Here is a 26448-nt window from a genome sequence, read left to right on the forward strand (position 1 = left end):
CTATACTCATAGTTTGAACTTTTCTTCACATCAGAGATAGCCTAATAGTGCTGTGCTGTCTTGCGTTACCTTAACTGATTCTCTTTTGAAATGTAAAATTGGATCATCTATTCTCTGATCACAAATATTTACCATTTCATCTTACCCACTTTCCCTTAATACTAGTGCTGTTGGTCCTCATTAAGACCAATCAGTGAACCACTTCTAGCTCTGTCAACTGAGAGGTAGAAAGATGTTTGAAATATATTGCTATAGTCTGAATATTTGTGTGTCCTCATCACCCCCAAAATTCATATGTGGAAATGTAATCCCCAGTGTAATAGTATTAAGAGGTGGAGGTTTCAGAAGGTGTCTAGGTCATAAGGGTGGACCTCTCATGAGTGGGATTAGTAACCTTATAAAAGAAGGCCAAGGGAGTTTGTTAGCCCCTTCCAGCATGTGAGAACACAGCAAGAAGCAGTTCTTTCTGTGAACCAGGAAACAAGCTCTCATGAGACACCAAATCCGTTGGCACCTTGATCTTGGACTTCCCAGCTTCCAGAACTGGGCGAAATAAATTTCTGTTATATAAAAGCAGAACCAGTTTAGTGTATTTTGTTATAGGTAGCCTTAATAGACTAAGACATATATTCTTTGCAGTTTTATAAAAATGAGGAAGAAAAACTAGATTTTGCTGTCTTTTTTAGTTAGAAACCATGATTCATCATCTTCATTTGTTTTATGTGTATAGAAAAAGTAAGGTTTTTTTATTACTTGGGTAGATATGTGCATTGTAGTCTTTAGGTGGCAGTAAGGCACTAATTCTAAGGTGTTTCCACCCTATCCCCTACCGATCTCTTGATCCATAGGAACGGGATGCCTATCTCCCCCTGGCTGAGAGTGCCAGCAAGATGTACTTCATTATTTCTGATTTGTCCAAAATTAATAACATGTACCGTTTTAGTTTGGCTGCTTTTCTCCGACTTTTCCAGCGAGCTCTACAAAACAAACAGGTAAGCTGTTGGATACCCTGTACCTGAGATTGAATTACAGGGATCACTTTACTAGGGATAGTACTTAATTTATAATAAAAATGATTAAGCAAACTTTCATAGAATTATGTACCAAAACACCACATGTAACACTTTTAAGCTACATAAAGAAATTAGATACTTAATTTCTTTTTATATTGTTAGCAAGGTGTCCCAATGTGACAATCTTTTTAATGAAAACAGTTTATGTTCTGAGTATAAATTAATAAGTAATATATAATCATTTAAAAAACCCAGTGATTCTGAAAGGTATAGAAATAAGAATTATCCCCATAATATCATTACCTGGGGAAAACAACATTTAACATTGCATTGTATATCCTTGTTGTTTAAGGCGGTAACTTTCCAGATAATGGAGATACAACTGTCCACTGCCATATCAAGCATGTATTCTAATGGAGGGAAGTATGTATTAAAGGATAACAAATTGTTTCAACTAAAAGATACAATACTGTGCTTTAAAAAGTGTATTAGTGTATTATGGACAGCTTTCCTACCAGTGAATATAAACTTAATGTTTTTAAGAGATGGTGAGGCTATACAATACTTTATTTAACCACCTCCCATATATGCACATTGTTCTAATTATTTCTGTTGAGTATCATATTAATCTGAAACTTGGCCAATTAAAACTATTTTGTTATGCTTATTGATTCTATTGGAAATTTAGTCAGGACTTAGCAGGGATGACTTTGTTTCACAACGTCTAGGACCTCAGCTGGGAGGACTTGAGAGTTGTGGGACTAAGGCAGGTGCTTCACTTGCCCGTCTGGTGCTGTGGGTGGGAGGACTTGACGACAGGACTGCCAACTGCAGCACCTCTCCAGGAGGCTTGGCTTTTTCAAAGCACTGAGTAGATGGATGGACTTCTTATTTTTTAGCTCAAGGCACTAAGTATGTGTTTCGGTGAATAAGGCTGAAACTGAATAGCCTTTTAAAACGCAGCCTTAGGTCTGTGTCATTTCTGCTGTATTGTATTGGCTGAAGCAGTCACAAATCTATGTAGAGTACAAAATTTTCTTTCTGTTGTTTAGAAAATCTACTGGATCTTGTAGGTACAGTACTGTGTCTTATGATAGAGTGACTTTTAGGAAATCCAAGTCTCAATTTCACATGTGATCTTTGTTAACATATAGTGAAATGAATACAAGTATTTGCTATCTAAAGTAATGATTAGTTGTCTTAGTTAGAACATACTACTACAAGGCTAGAAGCCTAGGATTAATGCATCTGAGTTCCAGTTGATAATGTTTTCTTTATACCAATTTCACACATTTCTCTGCTGATCCTGGATGTATTTTTCTAAGCATTAAAATTGTTTTACTAGGTTTTTTTCTTGGTATTAATTTATAAATCACAAGGAAACAAGCAAATTTTGTCTAATTGTTATACCAGAATTAATCTTCGTAAGACATGTATTCTCCAAATGCTCTCTGAGATGTAAAATTTATATCACACTAAGGGAAAAGGACAGGTTGACCACCTTCCCTTCCTCCATTTCTATGCCAATTTTTCTTTAATCAAAGGAAATAGACACTAATAACATGTTTTTCAATTATTACAATCTTGCAAAATGGAATTATTATACCAGATCAAAAACCAAAATTTTATGTGAGTTTTTACAGCATCATTTTCAAAGTTATTGTTCATCCTTATTCATCCTGTAGCACATGATTTAAGATCATTGAGGTTCCCATATTGAGAATGAGAAAATTCTTTATAAGGTATTCTTGTCATATTGTTTTGGGGCTGGACTGATAATTATAAATAATTAAAATGGCCTTAACCTAGATTGATGTAGATATTTTAATGCCAATAGGAGAGTGATATGATAAAATTCAACTTATATTGTATTATTGGGAATTGATTGTAATTTTCATTTGTTGAAAGCTTTAACTCTATACATTAAAGAAAGATGTCTTTTTTTATATTATATTAGTATACAAGTTTAATGCACTTGTTTAGTCCCTTGAATTTGATGGTTAAAGATACTTGTTTCAGAATCAGCTTTGAATCTGGAGGAACAATTTATAGGAGTACTTTTTAAATGTTTATAAATTTCCTAATGAATTTCCAATTATAATCTACAGGATTCTGAAAATACAGAACAGAGAATCCAGTCACTTATCAGCTCATTACAACATATGGTATATGAATATATATGTCGTTGTCTATTTAAGGTAAGAAGCATCATATTTTTCAAATATAAAATACTACTTGTTATGTGATTTAACATAATATTGATAGTTATAGTATAACTCTTTCCCTACTGGAAAGGTATTAAAAATGGTATTTCTGGTATATTTCCAGAACATTTAGCTGGAATGCCTTATAGCATTCTTGGTTGTAGTGGGGAAAAAAGTGACAAGTGAAGAAGGAAGAGCAAATGCTGGGTTAGCTGACTTAGTTCTAAATATTCCAATGGTCACTGAAAAGAGATAATGACAGTGGATTATGTATCTCATTATATAGCTAGACTTTCTCATCCTCAGCAACTGACGTTTTAGGCTACATAATTCTTTGTTGTGTGGGATGTTCTGTGCGTTTTAGGATGTTGTAGCAGCATCTCTGCCTTCCAGCATTCCTTCCCATCAATTGTGAGAATAAAAAATGTCTGTGGACATTGTCCAATGTCTCTGGGGTTGAGGAACAAAATTATTTTTCATTTTAGCATTAGGAAGTAAACTAGTGTTTGATCCTGAGTTATGAAAGAAATTTTTAACAGAAGTCTTCATATTATATGTGTTCCAGAAAAGAACACACTTCGGACAATATTTTAGAAATTTTAGATATTAGAAAACGCAGAGGACTTTTTGTACTTAGAATTTTTTTTTTTTTATTATACTTTAGGTTTTAGGGTACATGTGCACAATGTGCAGGTTTGTTACATATGTATCCATGCGCCATGTTGATTTCCTGCACCCATTAACTCGTCATTTAGCATTAGGTATATCTCCTAATGCTGTCCCTCCCACCTCTCCCAACCCCACAACAGTCCCCGGAGTGTGATGTTTCCCTTCCTGTGTCCATGAGTTCTCATTGTTCAATTCCCACCTATGAGTGAGAACATGCAGTGTTTGGTTTTTTGTCCTTGCGATAGTTTACTGAGAATGATGTTTTCCAGTTTCATCCATGTCCCTACAGAGGACATGAACTCATCATTTTTTATGGCTGCATAGTATTCCATGGTGTATATGTGCCACATTTTCTTAATCCAGTCTATCGTTGTTGGACATTTGGGTTGGTTCCAAGTCTTTGCTATTGTGAATAGTGCCGCAATAAACATACGTGTGCATGTGTCTTTATAGCAGCATGATTTATAGTCCTTTGGGTATATACCCAGTAATGGGATGGCTGGGTCAAATGGTATTTCTAGTTCTAGATCCCTGAGGAATCGCCACACTGACTTCCACAATGGTTGAACTAGTTTACAGTCCCACCAACAGTGTAAAAGTGTTCCTATTTCTCCACATCCTCTCCAGCACCTGTTGTTTCCTGATTTTTTAATGATGGCCATTCTAACTGGTGTGAGATGGTATCTCACTGTGGTTTTGATTTGCATTTCTCTGATGGCCAGTGATGATGAGCATTTCTTCATGTGTGTTTTGGCTGCATAAATGTCTTCTTCTGAGAAGTGTCTGTTCATGTCCTTCGCCCACTTTTTGATGGGGTTGTTTGTTTTTTTCTTGTAAATATGTTTGAGTTCATTGTAGATTCTGGATATTAGCCCTTTGTCAGATGAGTAGGTTGCAAAAATTTTCTCCCATTCTGTAGGTTGCCTGTTCACTCTGATGGTAGTTTCTTTTGCTGTGCAGAAGCTCTTTAGTTTAATGAGATCCCATTTGTCAATTTTGGCTTTTGTTGCCATTGCTTTTGGTGTTTTAGACATGAAGTCCTTGCCCACGCCTATGTCCTGAATGGTATTGCCTAGGTTTTCTTGTAGGATTTTAATGGTTTTAGGTCTAACATTTAAGTCTTTAATCCATCTTGAATTAATTTTTGTATAAGGTGTAAGGAAGGGATCCAGTTTCAGCTTTCTACATATGGCTAGCCAGTTTTCCCAGCACCATTTATTAAATAGGGAATCCTTTCCCCATTTCTTGTTTTTGTCAGGTTTGTCAACTACGACAAACCCACAGCCAATATCATACTGAATGGGCAAAAACTGGAAGCATTCCCTCTGAAAACTGGCACAAGAGAGGGATGCCCTCTCTCACCGCTCCTATTCAACATAGTGCTGGAAGTTCTGGCCAGAGCAATCAGGCAGGAGAAGGAAATAAAGGGTATTCAATTAGGAAAAGAGGAAGTCAAATTGTCCCTGTTTGCAGATGACATGATTGTATATCTAGAAAACCCCATTGTCTCAGCCCAAAATCTCCTTAAGCTGATTAGCAACTTCAGCAAAGTCTCAGGATACAAAATCAATGTGCAAAAATCACAAGCATTCTTGTACACCAATAACAGACAAACAGAGAGCCAAATCATGAGTGAACTCCCATTCACAATTGCTTCAAAGAGAATAAAATACCTAGGAATCCAACTTACAAGGGATGTGAAGGACCTCTTCAAGGAGAACTACAAACCACTGCTCAATGAAATAAAAGAGGATACAAACAAATGGAAGAACATTCCATGCTCATGGGTTGGAAAAATCAATATCGTGAAAATGGCCATACTGCCCAAGGTAATTTATAGATTCAATGCCATCCCCATCAAGCTACCAATGACTTTCTTCACAGAATTGGAAAAAAACTACTTTAAAGTTCATATGGAACCAAAAAAGAGCCCGCATCACCAAGTCAATCCTAAGCCAAAAGAACAAAGCTGGAGGCATCATGCTACCTGACTTCAAACTATACTACAAGGCTACAGTAACCAAAACAGCATGGTACTGGTACGACAACAGAGACATAGATCAATGGAACAGAACAGAGCCCTCAGAAATGATGCCACATATCTACAACTATCTGATCTAGAATTTTTTTTTTTTTGAGACAGAGTCTCTCTCTGTTGCCCAGGCTGGAGTGCAGTGGTGAAGTCTTGGCTCACTGCAAGCTCCGCCTCCTGGGTTCAAGCCATTCTTCTGCTTCAGCCTTCTAAGTAGCTGGGACTACTGGCATGCACCACCATGCCTGGCTAACTTTTGTATTTTTGGTAGAGAGAGGGATTCACCATGTTGACCAGGGTGTCTCGAACTCCTGGCCTCATGTGATCTGCCCTCCTCAGCCTCCCAAAGTGCTGGGATTACAGATATGAGCTGCCACCCTCGGCCAGAATTTTTTTTTTTTTTAAATAGCAATCTTTGGGTATAGCTTAAGACATAATGTTGCAGAATAGCTTTGTAAAGGCAATTAATTGAGAGAAATAGAATTATTATGGTTCAATTATATAGGCTTCTTAGGAAATGTTGAAAAATATACAGTTAATATATTTTTAGAACAGGATAGTAATTTTTGTGATGTTGTTGAGGATCTTTATTTGAGATACAGAATAAATCTTTCAGAAGCTCTCTGGGCAGGGCATCTCTGAAAGAAAGGCAACACCCCCAGTCAGGGGCTTATAGATAAAACTCCCATCTCCCTGGGACAGAGCAGCTGGGGGAAGGGGCGGCTGTGGGTGCAGCATCAGCAGACTGAAACGTTCCCGCCTGCTGGCTCTGAAGAGAGCATCAGATCTTCAACACAGAGCTTGAGCTCTGCTAAGGGACAGACTGCCTTCTCAAGTGGGTCCCTGACCCCTGTGCCTCCTCACTGGGAGACACCTCCCAGCAGGGGTCGACAGACATCTCATACAGGAGCACTCCAGCTGGCATCTGGTGCATGCCCCTCTAGGACGAAGCTTCCAGAGGAAAGAACAGGCAGCAATCTTTGCTGTTCTGCAGACTCTGATGGTGATACCCAGGCAGACAGGGTCAGGAGTGGACCTCCTGCAAAGTCCAGCAGACCTGCAGCAAAGGGACCTGACTGTTAGAAGGAAAACTAACAAACAGAAAGGAATAGCATCAACATCAACAAAAAGGACATCTATACAAAAACCCCATCCGAAGATCACCAAGCTCAAAGACCAGAGGTAGATAAATCCATGAAGATGAGGAAAAACCAGCGCAAAAAGGCTGAAAATTCCAAAAACCAGAATGCCTCCTTTTCTCCAAAGGATCACAACTCCTTGCCAGCAAGGGGACAAAACTGGACGGAGAATGAGTTTGATGAATTGACAGAAGTAGGCTTCAGAAGGTGGGTAATAACAGACGCCTCCAAGCTAAAGGAGCATGTTCCAACCCAATGCAAGGAAGCTGAGAACCTTAAAAAAAGTTTAGAGGAATTGCTAACTAGAATAACCAGTTTAGAGAAGAATATAAATGACCTGATGGAGCTGAAAAAAACAGTACAAGAATTTCGTGAAGCATATGCAAGTATCAATAGCTGAATTGATTAAGTGGAAGAAAGGATATCAGAGATTGAAGATCAACTTAATGAAATAAAGCATGAAGACAAGATTAGAGAAAAAAGAATGAAAAGGAACAAACAAAGCCTCCAAGAATTATGGGGCTATGTGAAAAGACTAAATCTGCATTTGACTGGTGTACCTGAAAGTGATGGGGAGAATGGAACCAAGTTAGAAAACACTCTTCAGGATATTATCCAGGGGAACTTCCCCAGCCTGGCAAGACAGGCCAACATTCAAATTCAGGAAATACAGAGAACACCACAAAGATACTCCTCGAGAAGAGCAGCCCCAAGACACATAATCATCAGTTTCACCAAGGTTGAAATGAAGGAAAAAATGTTAAGGGCAGCCAGAGAGAAAGGTCGAGTTACTCACAAAGGGAAGCCCATCAGACTAACAGTGGATCTCTCTGCAGAAACCCCACAAGCCAGAAGAGAGTGGGGGCCAATATTCAACATTCTTAAAGAAAAGAATTTTCAACCCAGAATTTCATATCTAGCCAAACTAAGCTTCATAAGTGAAGGAGAAATAAAATCCTTTACAGACAAGCAAATGCTGAGAAGTTTTGTCACCACCAGGCCTGCCTTACAAGAGCTCCTGAAGGAAGCACTAAATATGGAAAGGAAAAATCAGTACCAGCCACTGCAAAAACATACCAAATTGTAAAGACCATCAACACTGTGAAGAAACTGCATCAACTAACGGGCATCATAATGACAGGATCAAATTCACACATAACAGTATTAACCTTAAATGTAAATTGAGTAAATGCTCCAATTAAAAGACGCATACTGGCAAATAGGATAGAGTCAACACCCATCGGTGTGCTGTATTCAGGAGACACATCTCACGTGCAAAGATACACATAGGCCCAAAATAAAGGGATGGAGGAATATTTACCAAGCAAATGGAAAGAAAAAAAAAAAAAAAAAAGCAGGAGTTGCAATCATAGTTTCTGATAAAACAGACTTTAAATGAAGAAAGATCAAAAAAGACAAGGGCATTGCATATGGTAAAGGGATCAATGCAATGAGAAGAGCTAACTATGCTAAATATGTATGCACCCAGTACAGGAGCACCCAGATTCATAAAGCAAGTTCTTAGAGACCTACATAGAGACTTAGACTCCCATACAGTAATAACGAGAGAGTTTAACACCCCACTGTCAATATTAGACAGATTAATGAGACAGAAAATTAACAAGGATATTCAGGAGTTGAACTCAGCTCTGGACCAAGCAGACCTAACTCCACCCCATCTACAGAACTCTCCACTCCATATCAACAGAATATACATTTTTCTCAGCACCACATCGCACTTATTCTGAAATTGACCACATAATTGGAAGGAAAACACTCCTCAGCAAATGGAAAAGAATGGAAATCATAACAAATAGTCTCTCACAACACAGTGCAATCAAATTAGAACTAAGGATTAAGAAACTCACTCAAAACCGCACAACTACATGGAAACTGAACAACGTGCTTCTGAATGACTAGTGGGTAAATAACAAAATTAAGGCAGAAATAAATAAGTTATTTGAAACTAATGAGAACAAAGACACAATGTACCAGAATCTCTGGAACACAGCTAAAGCAGTGTTTAGAGGGAAAGTTAGAGCACTAAATGCCCACAGGAGAAAGTGGGAAAGATCTAAAATCGACCCCCTAACATCACAATTAAAAGAAATAGAGAAGCAAGAGCAAACACATTCAAAAGCTAGCAGAAGACGAGAAACAGCTATCAGAGCAGAACTGAAGGAGATAGAGACACGAAAAACTCTTAAAAAAATCAATGAATCCAGGAGCTGGTTTTATGAAAAGATCAACAAAATAGATAGACCGCTAGCAAGACTAATAAAGAAGAAAAGAGAGAAGAATCAAATAGATGCAATAAGAAATGATAAAGGGGATATCACCACCGATCCCGCAGAAATACAAACTACCATCAGAGAATACTATAAACACCTCTATGCAAATAAACTAGAAAATCTAGAAGAAATGGATAAATTCCTGGACACATACACCCTCCCAAGACTAAACCAGGAAGAAGTTGAATCCCTGAATAGACCAATAACAAGTTCTGAAATTGAGGCAGTAATTAATAGCCTACCAACCAAAAAAAGCCCAGGGTCAGATGGATTCACAGCCAAATTCTACCAGAGGTACAAAGAGGAGTTGGTACCATTCCTTCTGAAACTATTCCATGCAATAGAAAAAGAGGGACCCCTACCTAACTCATTTTATGAGACCAGGATCATCCTGATACCAAAACCTGGCAGAGACACAACAAAAAAAGAAAATTTCAGGCCAATATCGCTGATGAACATTGATTAGAAAATCCTCAATAAAATGTTGGCAAACTGAATCCAGCAGCACATCAAAAAGCTTATCCACCACAATCAAGTTGGCTTCATCCCTGGGATGCAAGCCTGGTTCAACATATGCAAATCAATAAATGTAATCCATGACATAAACAGGACCAATGACAAAAACCACATGATTATCTCAATAGATGCAGAAAAGGCCTCTGATAAAATTCAACACACCTTCATGCCGAAAACTCCATAAACTAGGTATTAATGGAACATATCTCAAAATAATAAGAGCTATTTATGACAAACCCACAGCCAATGTCATACTGAATATGAATCAATATCAATATCATACTGAATGGGCAAAAGCTGGAAGCATTCCCTTTGAAAACCTGCACAAGATAAGGATGCCCTCTCTCACAACTCCTATTCAACATAGTACTAGAAGTTCTGGCCAGGGCAAAGAGGTAAGAGAAAGAAATAAAGGGTATTCAAATAGGAAGAGAGAAAGTCAAATTGTCTCTGTTTGGAGATTACATGATTGTATATTTAGAAAACCCCATCGTCTCAGCCCAAAAGTTCCTTAAGCTAATAAGCAATTTCAGCAAAGTCTCAGGATACAAAAAAAGGATGAATTAATGTCCTTTGCAGGGACATGGATGAAGCTGGAAACCCTCATTCTCAGCAAACTAACACAGGAACAGAAAACCAAACACCACATGTTCTCACACGTAGGTAGGAGTTGAACAGTGAGAACACATGGACACAGAGAGGGGAACATCATACACTGGAGCCTGTTGGGGTGTGGGGTGAAAAGTGAGTGAGAACATTAGGACAAATACCTAATGCAGGTAGGGCTTAAAACATAGATGATGGGTTGATCAGTGTAGCAAACCACCATGGCACATGTATACCTATGTAATAAACCTGCACGTTCAGCACAAGTATCCCAGAACTTGAAGTAAAATTTTAAAAAACAGAAAAGGAAGATAGTCTTCAAGCTCTCAGATTCTTTCCTCCACTTCATCTATTCTGCCCTTAATAATTCAGATTGCCTTAAAAAAATCTTGTAGTAAGTTTTTCAGCTGTTTCAGATCAGTTACATTCTTCTCTATACCGACTAGGTTGTCTGTCAGTCCCCGCATTGTTTTATCATGAGTTTTAGCTTTCTTGAATTGCCTTTCAATGTATTCCTGTAGCTCAATGATGTTTATTTTGAATTCTATTATCTTCTTTATCCATATTATGAATTCTGTTTCTGTCATTTCAGCCATCTCAGTGTGGTTGCTTGCTGGAAAGGTGATGCAGTTGTTTGGAGGAAAGAAGGCACTCTGGCCTTTTGAGCTTTCAGGTTTCTTGGGCTGGTTCTTTCTCATCTTTTTGGTCCTACCTATCTTCAGTCTTTGAGGTTGCTCACCTTTCGATGGTTTTTTTGTTTTTCCTTTTATTCTATTTAATGACATTGAATGTTTGATTGAGGTTTAAGGTGGATTTAGTTAACTGCTTTTGTTTCTGGAAGATTTTAGTGGGCCAGTGCTCATCTCCCATTTCCTGGACTGTGTGCCCTGACTCTGGGGGACTCGTATTGGGCCCCAACTTTGATCTCTGGCTCCTTGGGTTTAGGAATCCACTGTGGTTGGGAATCCACACGTAGGGCAGTAGGAGTAGGTGGGGCAAGGTGCTCTGTGACCTCTGGTCACTACACTGGGATAGGTGGTGTTACCTAAAGTCTTTCATAATGTGGTTACAGTGGGATTCATCCCTGTTTGCATGTGCCAGCAGCAGTGGTAGCAGCAGCTGTGTCAGGGTACTAAATGGTCCCAGAGTGCCTGCCTTTCTGCTTGCATTAACCAAGGTGGGGGAGGCAGCACAGCTGCGGGGAGGGCATCTGGAGCCCCTGCTGATGACTGTGTGCATGATCATATTGCAGGTGGTGTTGGCTCAAGGGCAGGGCCCCTGTGGGTGCAGATGGGTGCCTTCTCTGTGCCCCTGCAAGCAGGAGTGGTCACTCAGGTCTGGGGAGAATCCTCTCTTCTCTGCACTTAGTTCCATTCCAGTGGCAGTCTTAGCACAAAAGTCAGCCACTGGCGGGGGTGGGGCCAGCTGGTTCTCTGCCTGCGAACGCTCTTTTTGCAATCGTGGTGGGTGGTGGGAGGTTAGATAGACTGCACTTTCACATGCTGGTATGGCAAGGAAAGTAAAAGCTGGCCATGCATACATGCACCGCAAAGATGTGTGGAGTTGCTGTGGATCGTGGTGAAGCTGGAGTGTGGGGAGGGAGTGCATGGGCTGGTGCATAGCTGTGGAGACAGCTCTGCTGGAGCTCTCTGCCAGTCAGGCACAGTCTGCCAATGCAGGTTCCCTAGGCACCTGAGGCTGCCCTGCAAGCAGGCGTGGCCAGATTGGGGCTTCCGAGGATGCCAGCAGACCAAGGAGTGCTCAGGTTAAAACAGCTAGTCTAATGGGCAAGACCTGCCCTGCAGAGTTCAGGACAAACAGTTCCCTTAGAGCTAAAGTCTCCAGTGGGAGCAAGTTGAGCCGGGAATGGCCGTCCCTGGGCAGCTCTGCTGCACATACTCCGGTACCGAACCCCCCGGGCTCCACATCAGCTGGCTTGCTGCCCCTACCACTTCTCTAAGCCCCTCTCCCTGCCAACTCAAGTGTCTGTGGTGGTCGAGGGGTCTTTTCCTGCCTGGGTTCCAGAGGCCTGTGGTGAGAAAAGGTTGCATCTTGCCAGTTCAACTCACTTAGTCCCCGGAGCCACTGAGGGCCAGGAACAAGTCCAGGTGTGCAATAGCTCTGGGTAGGGTTCCCAGCTTTCTCCTCCTTCAACCCAGCTTCTGTGTCTTCCCTGTATCACTCTTGGTGCTTTCCCTCTGAAGATCTGTTAGGGCCCGCCAGTCTTCTTGGCCCCTCAGTGGGAGCTGTTCCACCTGGTTGCATCTAGTAAGTCATTTTGCCTTCTACACTGTATATTTTCCTTTTAAAGATTTTGCACTTGACTATAATCCAAACCTCACTTTTTAAGCCTCAATTTTACCTTGTGTAAAATGGGAAATTATAAGCAAATTATCTCAAAGCCATTTTGTTACTAAAATGTTATGATCCTAATTACGAAGATAACCTTCATAGTGATAGTTTCATTAGTTATAGATATCCTGTTTTGTCTAACGTTGTATAATGTATTATCTCATGCAATACTTAAAACTTTTTCATTATACAAACAAAACTTTAAAATATTTTTAGAGTTTCAAGCTTAATGAAACTATATAGAAAGGAAACCTTAAAGATCCATTTAACTATTTCCATCCCTTATTCCTTCATCAGAGTAAACCAGTTCAAGGTTTGATTTGTTCCTTATCATACATTTCCTATCTCTTTATATTCATAAGTACAAATATATAGATATAATTTTTAAATTTTTCTTGCTATATATTTTGTTCCATAGTTTCTCTCTTTTTTTTTGTAGTAAGGCCTGAAGATCTTTCCATAAGTATAAACATGTTAATTTCATTATTTTTAGTGACTGTGTGGTATTTTATAATATGACCATATACTACTTTATCTACTACTCTCAGTGAATATTAGATTATTTATACATTTTTTGTTCTTATACATGACTATAGTGAATATCCTATATGGTACGCTTATTTTTATGTATAGTATAAGTATTTCTATTCAGTAAATTTCTGTAAGTATAATTGCTGGCCCAAGGATTGCTTTATAAATCTTATTGAATATTAGCAGATTCCTTTCTGAAAAGCTTTTTACCAGTTAATATCTCTACCCACATAATAATAAAGATGTATCTTTATCTCTTTTGTTGTACCTTATCAACCCAGGATGTTATCAGTCCTTTAAATTTTTACCAAGCTATGGTTTATAAATGTTATCTTATTGTTTTGTATCCTCTTTACTGTTATTAAAGTTGTTTATTTCTACCTTCCTCCCTTACCTTGCCATAATCATCTGTTTTCTTGATATTTTAAATAAGCTTTTGCTTTATATAGAACAAGTCTTTTGCTGTAATTATTATCTTCTATTTTTTAATCATTGGATTTACTTAATTTATATTTCTAGGTTGTTAGATTTGTATGAGTAGTTTTTTTTAATGTAGCTTTAATCTGGTTTATTTTCTAGGCAATATATTAAGCCTACGAAGTTTCATTATTGGTCAGTCTTGTAATAATGTGTTTAATGGTTTTTAAATTTTTATTTCTAAGACCTAAGTGTAACACTGAAATGGGCTGTGATTTATGAAAATGTTATGGAGCTACAGTTATTTTAAGCTGCCCCAAATCTTTTTTGAAAGTGGATATGTTATAAATAAATATTATTCTTAAAAATTGTTTATGGCAAAAGAGAATATAAACTTCCTTCTTGTTCATTTCAAATATTAGTAGCTTTTCTTATTAGTTAGTTGCTTGTTTCTAAGTTATGTGTCTCACCTCAGTTTATATATTCTCATTTTATTGTTAGTAATACAGTATATTCACTGATGAAATTTGAACCCCTGTGTCATACTTTATAATGTAATTTGGGAAGGATAAAATGATTTAATACATTAGTGAACTATAGTGACTGAAGTGAGATTATTTCTTTGAAGTTACTTTAGCTTTTAAAAATGCATATATTAGGCAAAAGGCAGCATTTTGTTCACTAGGAGAGACGTTGAAAGGCTTAAGCTTATTAATATTTTAGTTAGTACTCAATTGGGATTTTTCATTGCTTACTTTGAATAATACTTTTCTATTGTGAACATGTGAAAATCATTTTTAAAAAGCTATTTTAAGACATGTTTTAATTGATGATGGAATATCTGTTTTGGAAAATTCATATTTCTGTTTGAGTAATATTAAATTCAACATTCCATAGAGTTTCAGTGATTAATAAAAATTCAGAAAGCACATTAATCATAAAGCAATGAGATACATTTCTCAAATTTATCACTATAACCTTACTTAGGATGGAACCAATTTTATATTTAATGAAAGCTTTTAGGGTTTTTAGCAGTCAGCATAACATTAAACTACCTGCTAGGTTTCTCTCATGCTGAATTTGCTGTTGTGTTGGTGACAGCAGTCTGGCAACAGTAGACTCTTGAAATAGAGAGAGGCTAGGATTATTAATATTCACATCACATTGAACTGAAAGCAAGTTGACCTGGAACAGAAACATGATTGACTTATTTTGTAGCAGGAAATTTAGACTGTTAATAAACTAAAACAGATAAAGAAAGCTGTCTAGCCCTTTCAGTTTATATTATTAGCTATTCCATTGTTTTTTCTTCAAGAGATCAAAAGTTTTTATTTCAGTTACCTATTTCCACAATTATAGGATAAATTATATATTTTGTTCCCTAAAACTTATGATTATAATAAAACAATTTTTATATCTAAGTACCTTTATGTATTGTTTCTTCATTTCACTTTATAATTTAGAATAGGTACAAAATAATGGAAGTTGTTGGAGTATTCATTTTCAACTATATAGGGTGAGTATACAGAAAATGGTTGGAGCTGGGCGCGGTGGCTCACACCTGTAATCTCAGCACTTTGGGAGTCAAGGCAGGAGGATCACCTGAGGCCAGGATTCGAGATCAGTCTGACCAACATGGTGAAACCCCGTCTCTACTGAAAATACAAAAATTAGCTGGGCATGGTGGGGTGTGACTGTAATCCCACCTACTCTGGAGACTGAGGCACGAGAATTGCTTGAACCCAGGAGGCGGAGGTTGCAGTGAGCTGAGATCGCGCCACTGCATTCCAGCTTGGGTGACAGAGCAAGATTCCATCTCAAAAAAAAAAAATAAATAATAATAATAATAAAAGAAAGAAAATGGTTGGAAGGAAGGATTGGGAGCATGTGCAGTAGTCATCTCTTATCTATGGGGGATACATTCCAAGACACCCCGCATGGGTGCCCAAGACTGTAGATAGTACCAAACCCTATAGGAAAAAACATAATATATGTAGGCTTTGGTATTATTCTATACATATCTATATCTACAGATATATATCTGTGATCAAGTTTAATTTATAAATTAGGCACAGTAAGAGATTAACAATAATAACTAATAGTAAAATAGAACAATTGTAACAATAGCAAAATAGAACAATTGTAACAATTGTAAAATAGAACAATTGTAACAATATATAGTAATGAAAATTATATGATGTGGTACCTCTCTCTCTCTCTCGAACTATCTCATTGTACTGTGCTCACCCTTCTTGTGATCTGTTGATCTGATAACTGAGATGTCTACTAAGTGATTAACGGACAGGTAGCATATATGGCATGGATCTACTGGACAAAGGGACAATTGATGACCCAGACAGGATGGAGCCAGACAGTACATGATCTCATCATGTTACTCAGAATGGCCTGCAATTTAATATCTATGACTTCTTTGTTTTTCGGGTTTTCCATTTAATATTTTGAGACCACTGTTGACTGTAGGTAACTGAATCCACAGGAAGTAGAATACTATATTCTTACTGTTTCCCTTACTTCTTGGAATTAATATCTTAGGTTTGAAATGGCATAGAAAAATGGTGGAATATGAGGAGAAGTTGTTTTCATGCAAACTTCTTGAAAGTTAATGTCTATGCCGCTCACCTTGCCTCCATTTCCATATGAATTTGTTTGTTGATGGAGTAAAATTCAGATATATATTATGTTTTAAAGTATAATATTACTAACCTCACATGATTGTATTTAGTGTGCAAATAATTTGGATTCTGCTATTTTTTCTACTAAGATTAGTTTTTCTTATATGAAAAAGTGGAAGTTCTGTGGTTGGATGTTTAGAAATTTTATAACTTGTGGCTATTAAAGTGAATCTTAATAAGTGAGATAATTTTCTTCTGCTTAAATAACTTTGAAACTCCTAGAATTGTATCTAATCCTTTGAGTTTTCTGAAAATACAGTTGAATGTGCATAAAATTATTCATGAAAATGAGTGATTTAGTCTCAAGCAATATGTGAGTGCCCAAGTTCAATGTTATATAAACTGCTTTGAGCTTAAAGCATGACTTCTCTTCACAAGGTAACATTTCTTTTATACTTTTCATTGAATATATTTGAAAGCAATAAATATAGTAGAGTAGAAGTAAAAGGAATGAATTACTTAGATTTTTTACTGCTTCCTTAGTCTCTTTGAGGATCATGGGGTTTATGGAATGTTTTGGAAGTAAATTTGATATGACTATTATATAGTATGTCAGTTTACTGTATATCAGATAGTTATTTTACTGATCACCTTTTGTTAAGTGCCTTACATATACTGCCATTTAATGCTTACAACAATTCTGTTATGCAGAGGAAGAAACTAAGATTTACAGCTAATAATCTTTAACTTAGATCTAGAGGATAAAAGAAGACATTTATGCAGCCAACTGGCACATGAAAAAATGCTCAGCATCACTGGCCATCAGAGAAATGCAAACCAAAACCACAATGAGATACCATCTCACACCAGTTAGAATGGCCATCATTAAAAAGTCAGGAAACAACAGGTGCTGGAGAGGATGTGGAGAAATAGGAACACTTTTACACTGTTGGTGGGACTGTAAACTGATTCAACCATTGTGGAAGACAGTGTGGCAATTCCTCAAGGATCTCGAACTAGAAATACCATTTGACCCAGCCATCCCGTTACTGGGTATATACCCAAAGAATTATAAATCACGCTGCTATAAAGACACATGCACACATATGTTTATTGTGGCACTATTCACAATAGCAAAGACTTGGAACCAACCCAAATGTCCATCAATGATAGACTGGATTAAGAAAATGTGGCACATACACACCATGGAATACTATACAGCCATAAAAATGATGAGTTCATGTCCTTTGTAGGGACATGGATGAAGCTGGAAACCATCATTCTGAGCAAACAATTGCAGGGACAAAAAACCAAGCACTGCATGTTCTCACTCATAGGTGGGAACTGAACAATGAGAACACTTGGACACAGGAAGGGGAACATCACACACCAGGGCCTGTCGTGGGGTGGGGGGAGGGGGGAGGGACAGCATTAGGAGATACACCTAATGCTAAATGACGAGTTAATGGGTGCAGCACACCAACATGGCACATGTATACATATGGAGCAAACCTGCACGTTGTGCACATGTACCCTAGAACATAAAGTATAATAAAATAAATAATAAATAAATAAGAAATTCTAGTACATCCTGCTTGATGCTGAAGATTTCTTGCTGATAAGATGCAGCTGAAACAAACCACTATGCCTTCAAATGTGGACTTGATCTCAACTATGAGATTCACTTTAAGATGTCCTAATGTCATATTAATCCTGATGTAGTAGTTTCACTCTGATTATTTACTAGAGTTTATGGGATTTAATGGTATGGGAGGTATGGTTGACTTAAACCATCTAATGGCCTAGTGTCATTTATTAATTTTTCTTCATTAGCTAGTTATTCATTTAAAGAGTTATGCACTTGAGATTTTGCTTGTTATATATCCCCTTGATATTAAAATATTTTTTAACAAAACTCAAGTATATTGAAATAAATTGTCATTGAATTAAAGTGACCAAATTTCTTGATCTGATAAAGCAAAAATAGAGGAAGGGTTTTAAAGATACCAAAATATTTGCTCAATTTTGGATTTTGACAGTTTTTTAAAAAAATAACTATTCAGAAAGCCTTAATTTATTCATTTTTTTCTCCCTTCCCTTCCCTTCCCTCCCCTCCCCTTTTCTTTTCTTTTCCTTTCCTCTTCTCTTCTCGTCTCGTCTCGTCTCGTCTCTTCTCTCTTCTCTTCTTTTCTCTTCTTTCTTTTTTTGATAGAGTCTTGCTCTATTGCCCAGGCTGGAGTGCAGTAGTGTGATCTCAGCTCACTGCAACCTCTGACTCCTGAGCTCAAGCCATCCTTCCGCCTCAGCCTCCCAAATACTGGGACTACAGGCACACACCACCATGGGCGGCTACTTTTTGTACTTTTTGTAGAGACGGGATTTCACCATTTTTCCCAGGCTGTTCTTGAACTTGTGAGCTCAAGTCATCTTCCCGCCTCTACCTCCCAGGATGTTGGGATTACAGGCGTAAGCCGTGGCACCCAGCCCCTTAATTTATTTATTCTTAATTTTAATTCAGTTTAACTGGAAATAATGCAACCATGCACTTGTGCTCATGTTCTTTTTCTCTTTTTCTGTAAATTGTGTTTTTAGTTTTATTCTTGAATCATTATTGTTCTGCTTTATAATGTTACTGTTAAATACTTATGGCTGAAAGGATTTATTGGTATAGGTAGGCAACCAGATATAGGGCCAAAAGAGCTTTCTTTCCCATTTCCAGCTTAGAAAATTAAGGAAGGGCCGGGCGCGGTGGCTCACGCTTGTAATCCCAGCACTTTGGGAGGCCGAGGCGGTCGGATCACAAGGTCAGGAGATCGAGACCACGGTGAAACCCTGTCTCTACTAAAAAATACAAAAAAAATTAGCCGGGCGTGGTGGCGGGCGCCTGTAGTCCCAGCTACTCGGAGAGGCTGAGGCAGGAGAATGGCGTGAACCTGGGAGGCGGAGCTTGCAGTGAGCCGAGATTGCGCCACTGCACTCCAGCCTGGGTGACAGAGCGAGACTCCGTCTCAAAAAAAAAAAAAAAAAAAAGAAAATTAAGGAAGAAGATCCTGGTTGGCCTATCTGAGGTCACGTGGCAACCTTTGTGTCAATGTCTATGGAGTGCTACAATGTGATTGAGCAACACTGTAATTATATGCTCATTCTTAAGGTCAAGATATCTTCTGTAACCAGATAATGGGAGAAGGGTAACCACCATTACCCACTTATTGTCCACATATTGTGTGCCTATTTTTTGACAACATTTTGGAGTTTTGGGCTCAGTAATAATTAGCAATTAGTTTATTGACTCCAGTGGATAATCTGAGGATCATGGACTGACAGGGGCTTTACTTCTGTTCCTTGAACCTAGAGACTACAATGTTCTTCCTCAGTACAAGTGAAGAAATGGCTAAAATAAATGTAGTAGTACTGTGTGTACATTTGTGTGTGTGTGTGTGTGTGTATATATATATACGCACGTATATATGTATCTGTGTGTGTTACAGATATATATATCTGTCATAAAGAATTAACTAGGCCAGGCATGGTGACTCATACATGTAATCCCAGCACTTTGTGTGTTCAAGGCGGAAGGATCACTTGAGTCCAGGAGTTTGAGGCTGTAGTGAGCTATGATCACACTACTGCACTCCAGCCTGGGCAACAGAGTGAGACCGTGTCTGTAAAAACAAACATCAAAACAAATGAAAAGAATCTGCTATATCATTAAATTATAAGTATTGAACTATATCATTAAATGATAAAGGTTTTGAATTAATACATTTATTGTCTTATTTATCTTTATTGATAATTATATATTTCTTTACCTTAAACTAGATGTTATTGTAATCATTTTAAAGATTCACTAATTTATAAAATATTCATCTTAGTAGCTTCTCCAGCTCATCACTATTTAACTACAAATCTGAATTTTAACCTAATACCTAAGAATACTACGCTACACATCTCCGCAAAAGACAGGCCTTGCTTTTTATAGTATTTTAATTCTCACGGTAGTTGTTTCATATACGTATTAGTTGGTTGTAACTGTTTTTGGGGGTTTTTCAGCCACACTTGAACAATGGCCAATTGCTTAGATCTGTTATGTTTTGAGGGTTTTAAAATTTATTTATGTAGGCTGGGCGTGGTGGCTCATGCCTGTAATCCCAGCACTTTGGGAGGCTGAGGCAGGCGGATGACCTGAGGTCAGGAGTTGGAGACCAACCTGGCCAACATGGCGAAACCCCGTCTCTACTAAAAATACAAAAATTAGCCAGGTGTGGTGGCGGGCACCTATAATCCCAACTACTCGGGAGGCTGAGGCAGGAGAATCACTTGAACCTGGGAGGTGGAGGTTGCAGTGAGCTGAGATTGCGCCACTGCACTCCAGCCTGGGCGACAGTGAGAGACTCTGTCTCAAAAATAAATAAATAAATAAATAAATAAATAAATAAATAAATAAATAAATAAAATTTATCTATGTAATATTCATTGGCTATGTTATAGTTGTGAATGCATTTTTTTAAAGTACGGTTTATTTTTTAGAGCAGTTTTTCGGTTCATGGCAAAATTAAGCAGCAAGTGTTGTAGAGATTTCCCATACATTCCATGCCTCCACATACTATACAGCCTCCTTCACTATCAAAATCCTGCACCAGAGTGGTACACTTTTTATAACTGTTCAACCTACATTGACACATCCTAATCACCTGAAGTTCATAGTTTACATTAAAGTTCACTCTTGGTATTGTACCTTATATGGATTTTGAGAAATTTAAATGACATGTGTTCACCATTCTAGTATCTTACAGAGTAGTTTCACTGCTCTTAAAATGTTCTCTGCCTTATCATTCCTGCTCAACCCTGGCAAACACTGATCCTTTTACTGCCTATAGTTTTGCCTGTTCCAAATTATATTCTAATTATATTTGTCATATAATTGGAATCATACAGTATGTCAGTATGTAGCCTTTGTAGATTGTCTTCTTTCACTTACTATTGTGCATTTAAGGTTCTTTCATGTTTTTTTCATGGCATAATATCTCATTTCTTTTTAATGTTGATTAAAATTCCATTATTTGGAGGACCACAGTTTATCCATTCGGCACCTACTGAAGGAAATCTTGGTTGCTTCCAAGTTTTGACAATTATGAATAAAGCAGCTGTAAACATCCATATGCAGGTTTTTGTGTAGACATAACATTTCAACACATTTAGGTAAATACCAAGGAAGGCAATTGCTGGATCATATGGTAAGAATATGTTTTGTTTGGTAAGAAACCGCTAACCTGCCTTCCAAAGTGGCTGTACCCTTTTGCATTCCTGCCAGCAGTTAATGAGGGTTTCTGTTGCTCAGCATCCTTACCATTATTTGGTGCTGTCAGTGTTTTGGATTTTGGCCTTTCTCATAGGTGTATAGTAGTGACTTATTTTAATTTGCCTTTTTCTGATGACATATGATGTGGAATTTTTTTTTACATGGTCACATGTTTGTTTTTGTTAATTCACTTAATCAACAAATAGTTAATGAGTACTACACACACACATGCACACATACACACACAGGCACATCCCCAATATATACTTTTATAAAATAAATTTTACGTATGTAGGTGTGATTTTCTTGTAGGCAAGGAAATAACTTGCTTGTAGTATTTACAGGAAGGTCTTTTCGTTGTATGTATGTTTTGTATAAATTGTGACTTAATCTCACATTTATCCCAATCTGTAGGTTTATAATTACACATACATATAATACTAGATGTAAAGTATTACACTATGGGAAAAGCTATATAAATTATCTGTTAAAACTTGGTAGGAAGGTTTGTGCTTAATAGATGGCTTCTTTTTGTTAATAAACATTTACTGGGTTTTTTTAAAAACGCAAATGATACAAGCTTATTTTTAGAAAATTTGCAAAATACACATAAGAAAGAAAACAAAAAAGGAACTACAATCTTAAAATTAAATCACTGATTAAAATTTTGCTATCTATTTTAATGTGTTTTTGCAGATGTTTATCCATATATGTATGTTTTTATAAACATCTTCCTCCTTCTACAAGATGGACTATGCTATATATATTTTGTTTTGATTATTATTTATGATAGACTTTTGGACATTGTTATTTAAGTTTTCCCTCTGTTATAAACAATCTTTCAATGACTATCCTTATTTCTTATTAGGAGCATATACGTGACTGCTTTTCTTAAGTTTCTAGAAGTGAAATTTCTTAATTTAAGGACATGTAGAATGTTAAGGAACACATAAAATGCCCTCCAAAAAAGACAGCATCAATTTCATTCTCAACAGCAATCTATTCGAGTTTTAAATCTCTGAACCTTATTTATACTACGTATTTTATAAGGTACTTGGCCTTAAGATTCTTATTTTAACATATGCCACTTAATTTTTTAAATTATAAGTTATTCATGCTCTTTGTAATAGCCGAATAATGTATACATATAAATAAAGAAAAAAAGTCTCCTTTTCAGTCTCTCCCCAACTTGTTAACCCCTTTTAGACCTTATGTAACAGGTGTTAAAAATTTAGTTTTAGTCTTCAGAAATGTATTTGTGCTCATATAGTTATACAAAGTGTGTGTTCAAATTTTAACATGTATGGCTTTTTGTATTCAATTTTTTAAAAATTTAGTTCCAATTTTATTTTAATGTGGGTAATTTCCGTAGGTTTTTCTTTCATTTTACTTATATTTTACAAATTTTTCTTCAGCTGGGTCTAATTTAAACAGTTATAAAGTTCTCTCCCCCTCCTTCATCCGCCTTTTTTCGGAAGGGCTGTATACTTCTGGGATGTTTAGTCCCTTCTTACATTCTTGAGTATTTAATAATACTTGTAATAGAGTTTCTTTCAGATTGTTCTATTATCTGAAATTCTTAACATTTTAGTCTTGTTTTCTGATGTGTCTAATGACCCTTGCTTATGGTGGATTGTTTTCTCTTGCTGATAATTTTGGGCCGTGAACTCATCTTCAGTGATACTTTATCTTTTGGAGTTCTTTGAGATCAGGTTTACGGGAGTAGTTCTCTAAAGCAAGCTTGCCTCAACTCTTACCAGGTAACCTAGTGACATCACGATTAGTTCTGTTGTTTAGAGACTCCCTGTCAGTCCGTTGTTAAAATTTATGCCTTAAGTCTGTGCTCGGCACAAGTATGATGTTTAATTTTTTCAGAGGACGCTTTTCTTTTCCCCAGATTCCAGGTATATTTGTTGCTTCTTGTGAGCATGGGCACTTTTTTCTGGTTCATATTTTTACTGATAATATAATTCTTTAAGGGCCCAAGTTTTAGAAAGAAAGAAATCTCATTGTTAATATTTCTCCTTATGTTGGCTCTGGTAGGTTGTGCCCTAGGTTACCATGACTGTTTTCCTCCAAGGCAGCCATAGCTGGTTTTAATGCCACTCTGGTTTTCAATTCCTTCTTTTTTTCTGATGCTTGAGGACCTTTTATCTAAGATTTTAGGTATTTGTAGCTGGAAAGTTTTGAAAATTAGTCTTTCATATTCCATTTTGCTAGAACTGAGACACCAATTGCTGATTTTCTATCTTAATTTCCTGCAAGTTGGTAATTGTGTTCCATAGACAAAAAGATTAATAATGATTAAATAAAATGTAGGATCTATTTTATTCATTATTAGTACTAATAAAATGATAATAACTAATGTTTATTGGGCTTTTAGAGTGTGCTAGGTACCATGCTAAGTGCTTCAGATACATTATCTAATCTAATTATTAAAATAATGCAGTGAGGTAGACAGTATTTAATATTATTGTTCTCCTGTTACAGAGAAGGAAACTGAGGTCAAGAGAGAGGATGTAATTTGTTTCTGGCTAAGGTCACCTGGCTAGTAAAATAGGAGGGATGGAATTTGTATCCAGTTTCTTGATTCTGGACCTGTGTGGGTTCTTTTTTTCTTTTTTTTGGCACGGAGTTTCACTCTTGTTACCAAGGCTGGAGTGTGCAATGGTGAGATCTTGGCTCACTGCAACCTCCGCCTCCAGAGTTGAAGTGATTCTCCTGCCTTGGCCTTCCGAGTAGTTGGAACTATAGGCGCATGCCATCACATCCAGCTAATTTTTGTATTTTTAGTAGAGACAGATTTTCACCATGTTGGCCAGGCTGGTCTCGAACTCCTGACCTCAGGTGATCTGCCTGCCTTGGCCTCCCAAATTGCTGGGATTACAGGCATGAGCCACCATGCCCGGCCCTGTGTGGGTTCTTAATGCCCATGTAATGAGACTATTCTTATAAGAAATACTTGTTATCCACCTGCCTATTTTAGGCAATAGGGTTGCAGTGGAGAACAAGGCCTACCCAGTCTCATGGAGAGTAGAGTTAGTATACTATGTGGATTAAAAACATTCTTCCCATAAGTGGAAACAAGTTGGTTTATTTCCACAACATTTAAAAGATTAAAACATCAAATCTTATTTTGCATAGGTACCTTGTATTTAAGAGTGGTGTTTTTGATACATCATGTTACAATTATATCTTATCCATTTTCATACTGTATGTCTGACACAGTATTGTTTTACTAGAAAGATGTTTTATTATATTTTAATAAAGACATAATTTTATTTACTCAATTTTGTATGCCCTATATAAACTTCTGGCTCTTATTTAATATGTTCTTAAAAATTGGACCAATTCTTACTTATGGAAAAATAATTGGTTTTCAATTCTTTGTAAATATATTATTTAATTTCAAACAGTTGAAGTCAAAGAGTGTCATCCTCCTAAGACTACCGGCAGCAGCTAGTAGAATGTATGCGGCGTATTATTGAATTCACTTCCTACATTCTTCGACTTTGTTTCTTCCTTCTTTCTTTTTATTTTGTCTTTTAGATTGCTCTTGAAAGTCTGAATCTTAATTTCTACCTTATTTTTCTATCTTCCCTTCTTTTTTTCCCTCCTTCCTTTACTGAGAAATTTTTGAGCATAATCTGTGTTCTAGTTTTCTGATAAAGTAGACATGACCTTCTCCTTTGATAACTCTCATTCTATGTGACTTGGTGTCTTTTTGATACCTATTTATTGACAGCCTGTTTTTGGTTCTGTTTTTGTTTTACCTGTGAAATATTGGGTTATCTGATAGTTTTTTCTGTGTTATCTAACCTCAACTAGTTACTCATGTTTTAACTTTCTAAGTGATAACACATTGAAGGAGTTATTTGTTGTTTGGGCTTATTTGGTATAACTTTTCTTCTTGTGTGGAAAATAAAGAGTTCACTACAGTTTCCTGTTTGATTTAGGAAATTAATCTATCTAGTAAGGAGAAAATAGTTGTCATAATTGCATGTAGTCACCCATATGTTTAAACCTACACAGTGACAAACTGAAGATTGCTAATGCATGGAGTGGATTTGGTGGATAATGACTAATCAAATTTCACAATTGTATTAATGTTTCACCTGGCTAAGTTAGTTTTGTTTTGTTTTTTAAAGACATGGGCCCACTGCATAATTGTTAGTGCTTTCTCTAAAAATTGGATCACTTACTCTGACCCCACCACTGACTTGAAGTGTTTCTAAGATGTAGAAAGCAATCTGAATAGTAATTTCTTACATTGCTAAAAGTAGGTCATATGAAGACAGAATAGGGATTTTTGTGTGCCAAATTTTAACGACTATGCTTTTCCAAAGACACAAATTTTTAAAAGGGAAGATAATATCTGTTATTGTTTGCAGGCTGATCAGTTGATGTTCGCTTTGCATTTTGTTCGAGGCATGCATCCTGAACTTTTTCAAGAAAATGTAAGTCAAATTAAAGGAGAGAAATTTTACAGTAACATAGAAATTTGTTAGTGGGTGGATTTATGTTTAGATTAGAAGTTACTTTAGGCTAGAAATTATATATCAACGTATTAATCTTTTACTAAGTTAGAAATGTAGTATAAAATGGTGATTTCTAGTTCTACTTCCCTGTGGATAAGCCTAACATTCCAGAGTGATGGTAAGTCAGGGAAAGAAATCTACCAAGCTACCTACATTTTTCTGAACCCAAGATCACTTACTTAGGGCAACAGAAGAGTCAGCCTTCTTA

At 37.0% G+C, this 26448-nt stretch overlaps 1 protein-coding gene across 3 annotated transcripts in view; it reads left to right on the forward strand.

The window, feature by feature from the left end:
- Positions 1-26448, forward strand: part of DYNC2H1 (dynein cytoplasmic 2 heavy chain 1) — a 380304-nt gene that overhangs the window by 161758 nt on the left and 192098 nt on the right. For all 3 annotated transcript variants that reach the window (XM_055272928.2, XM_055272929.2, XM_055272930.2), the window contains 3 exons: positions 849-992; positions 3122-3211; positions 26094-26159. In XM_055272928.2, coding sequence (XP_055128903.1) covers positions 849-992; positions 3122-3211; positions 26094-26159 — 300 coding nt within the window. The remainder of the gene's footprint in view (positions 1-848; positions 993-3121; positions 3212-26093; positions 26160-26448) is intronic.

This window comes from Symphalangus syndactylus, chromosome 3 (genome assembly GCF_028878055.3).
Source record: "Symphalangus syndactylus isolate Jambi chromosome 3, NHGRI_mSymSyn1-v2.1_pri, whole genome shotgun sequence".
In the NCBI taxonomy this organism is placed as follows: domain Eukaryota; kingdom Metazoa; phylum Chordata; class Mammalia; order Primates; family Hylobatidae; genus Symphalangus; species Symphalangus syndactylus.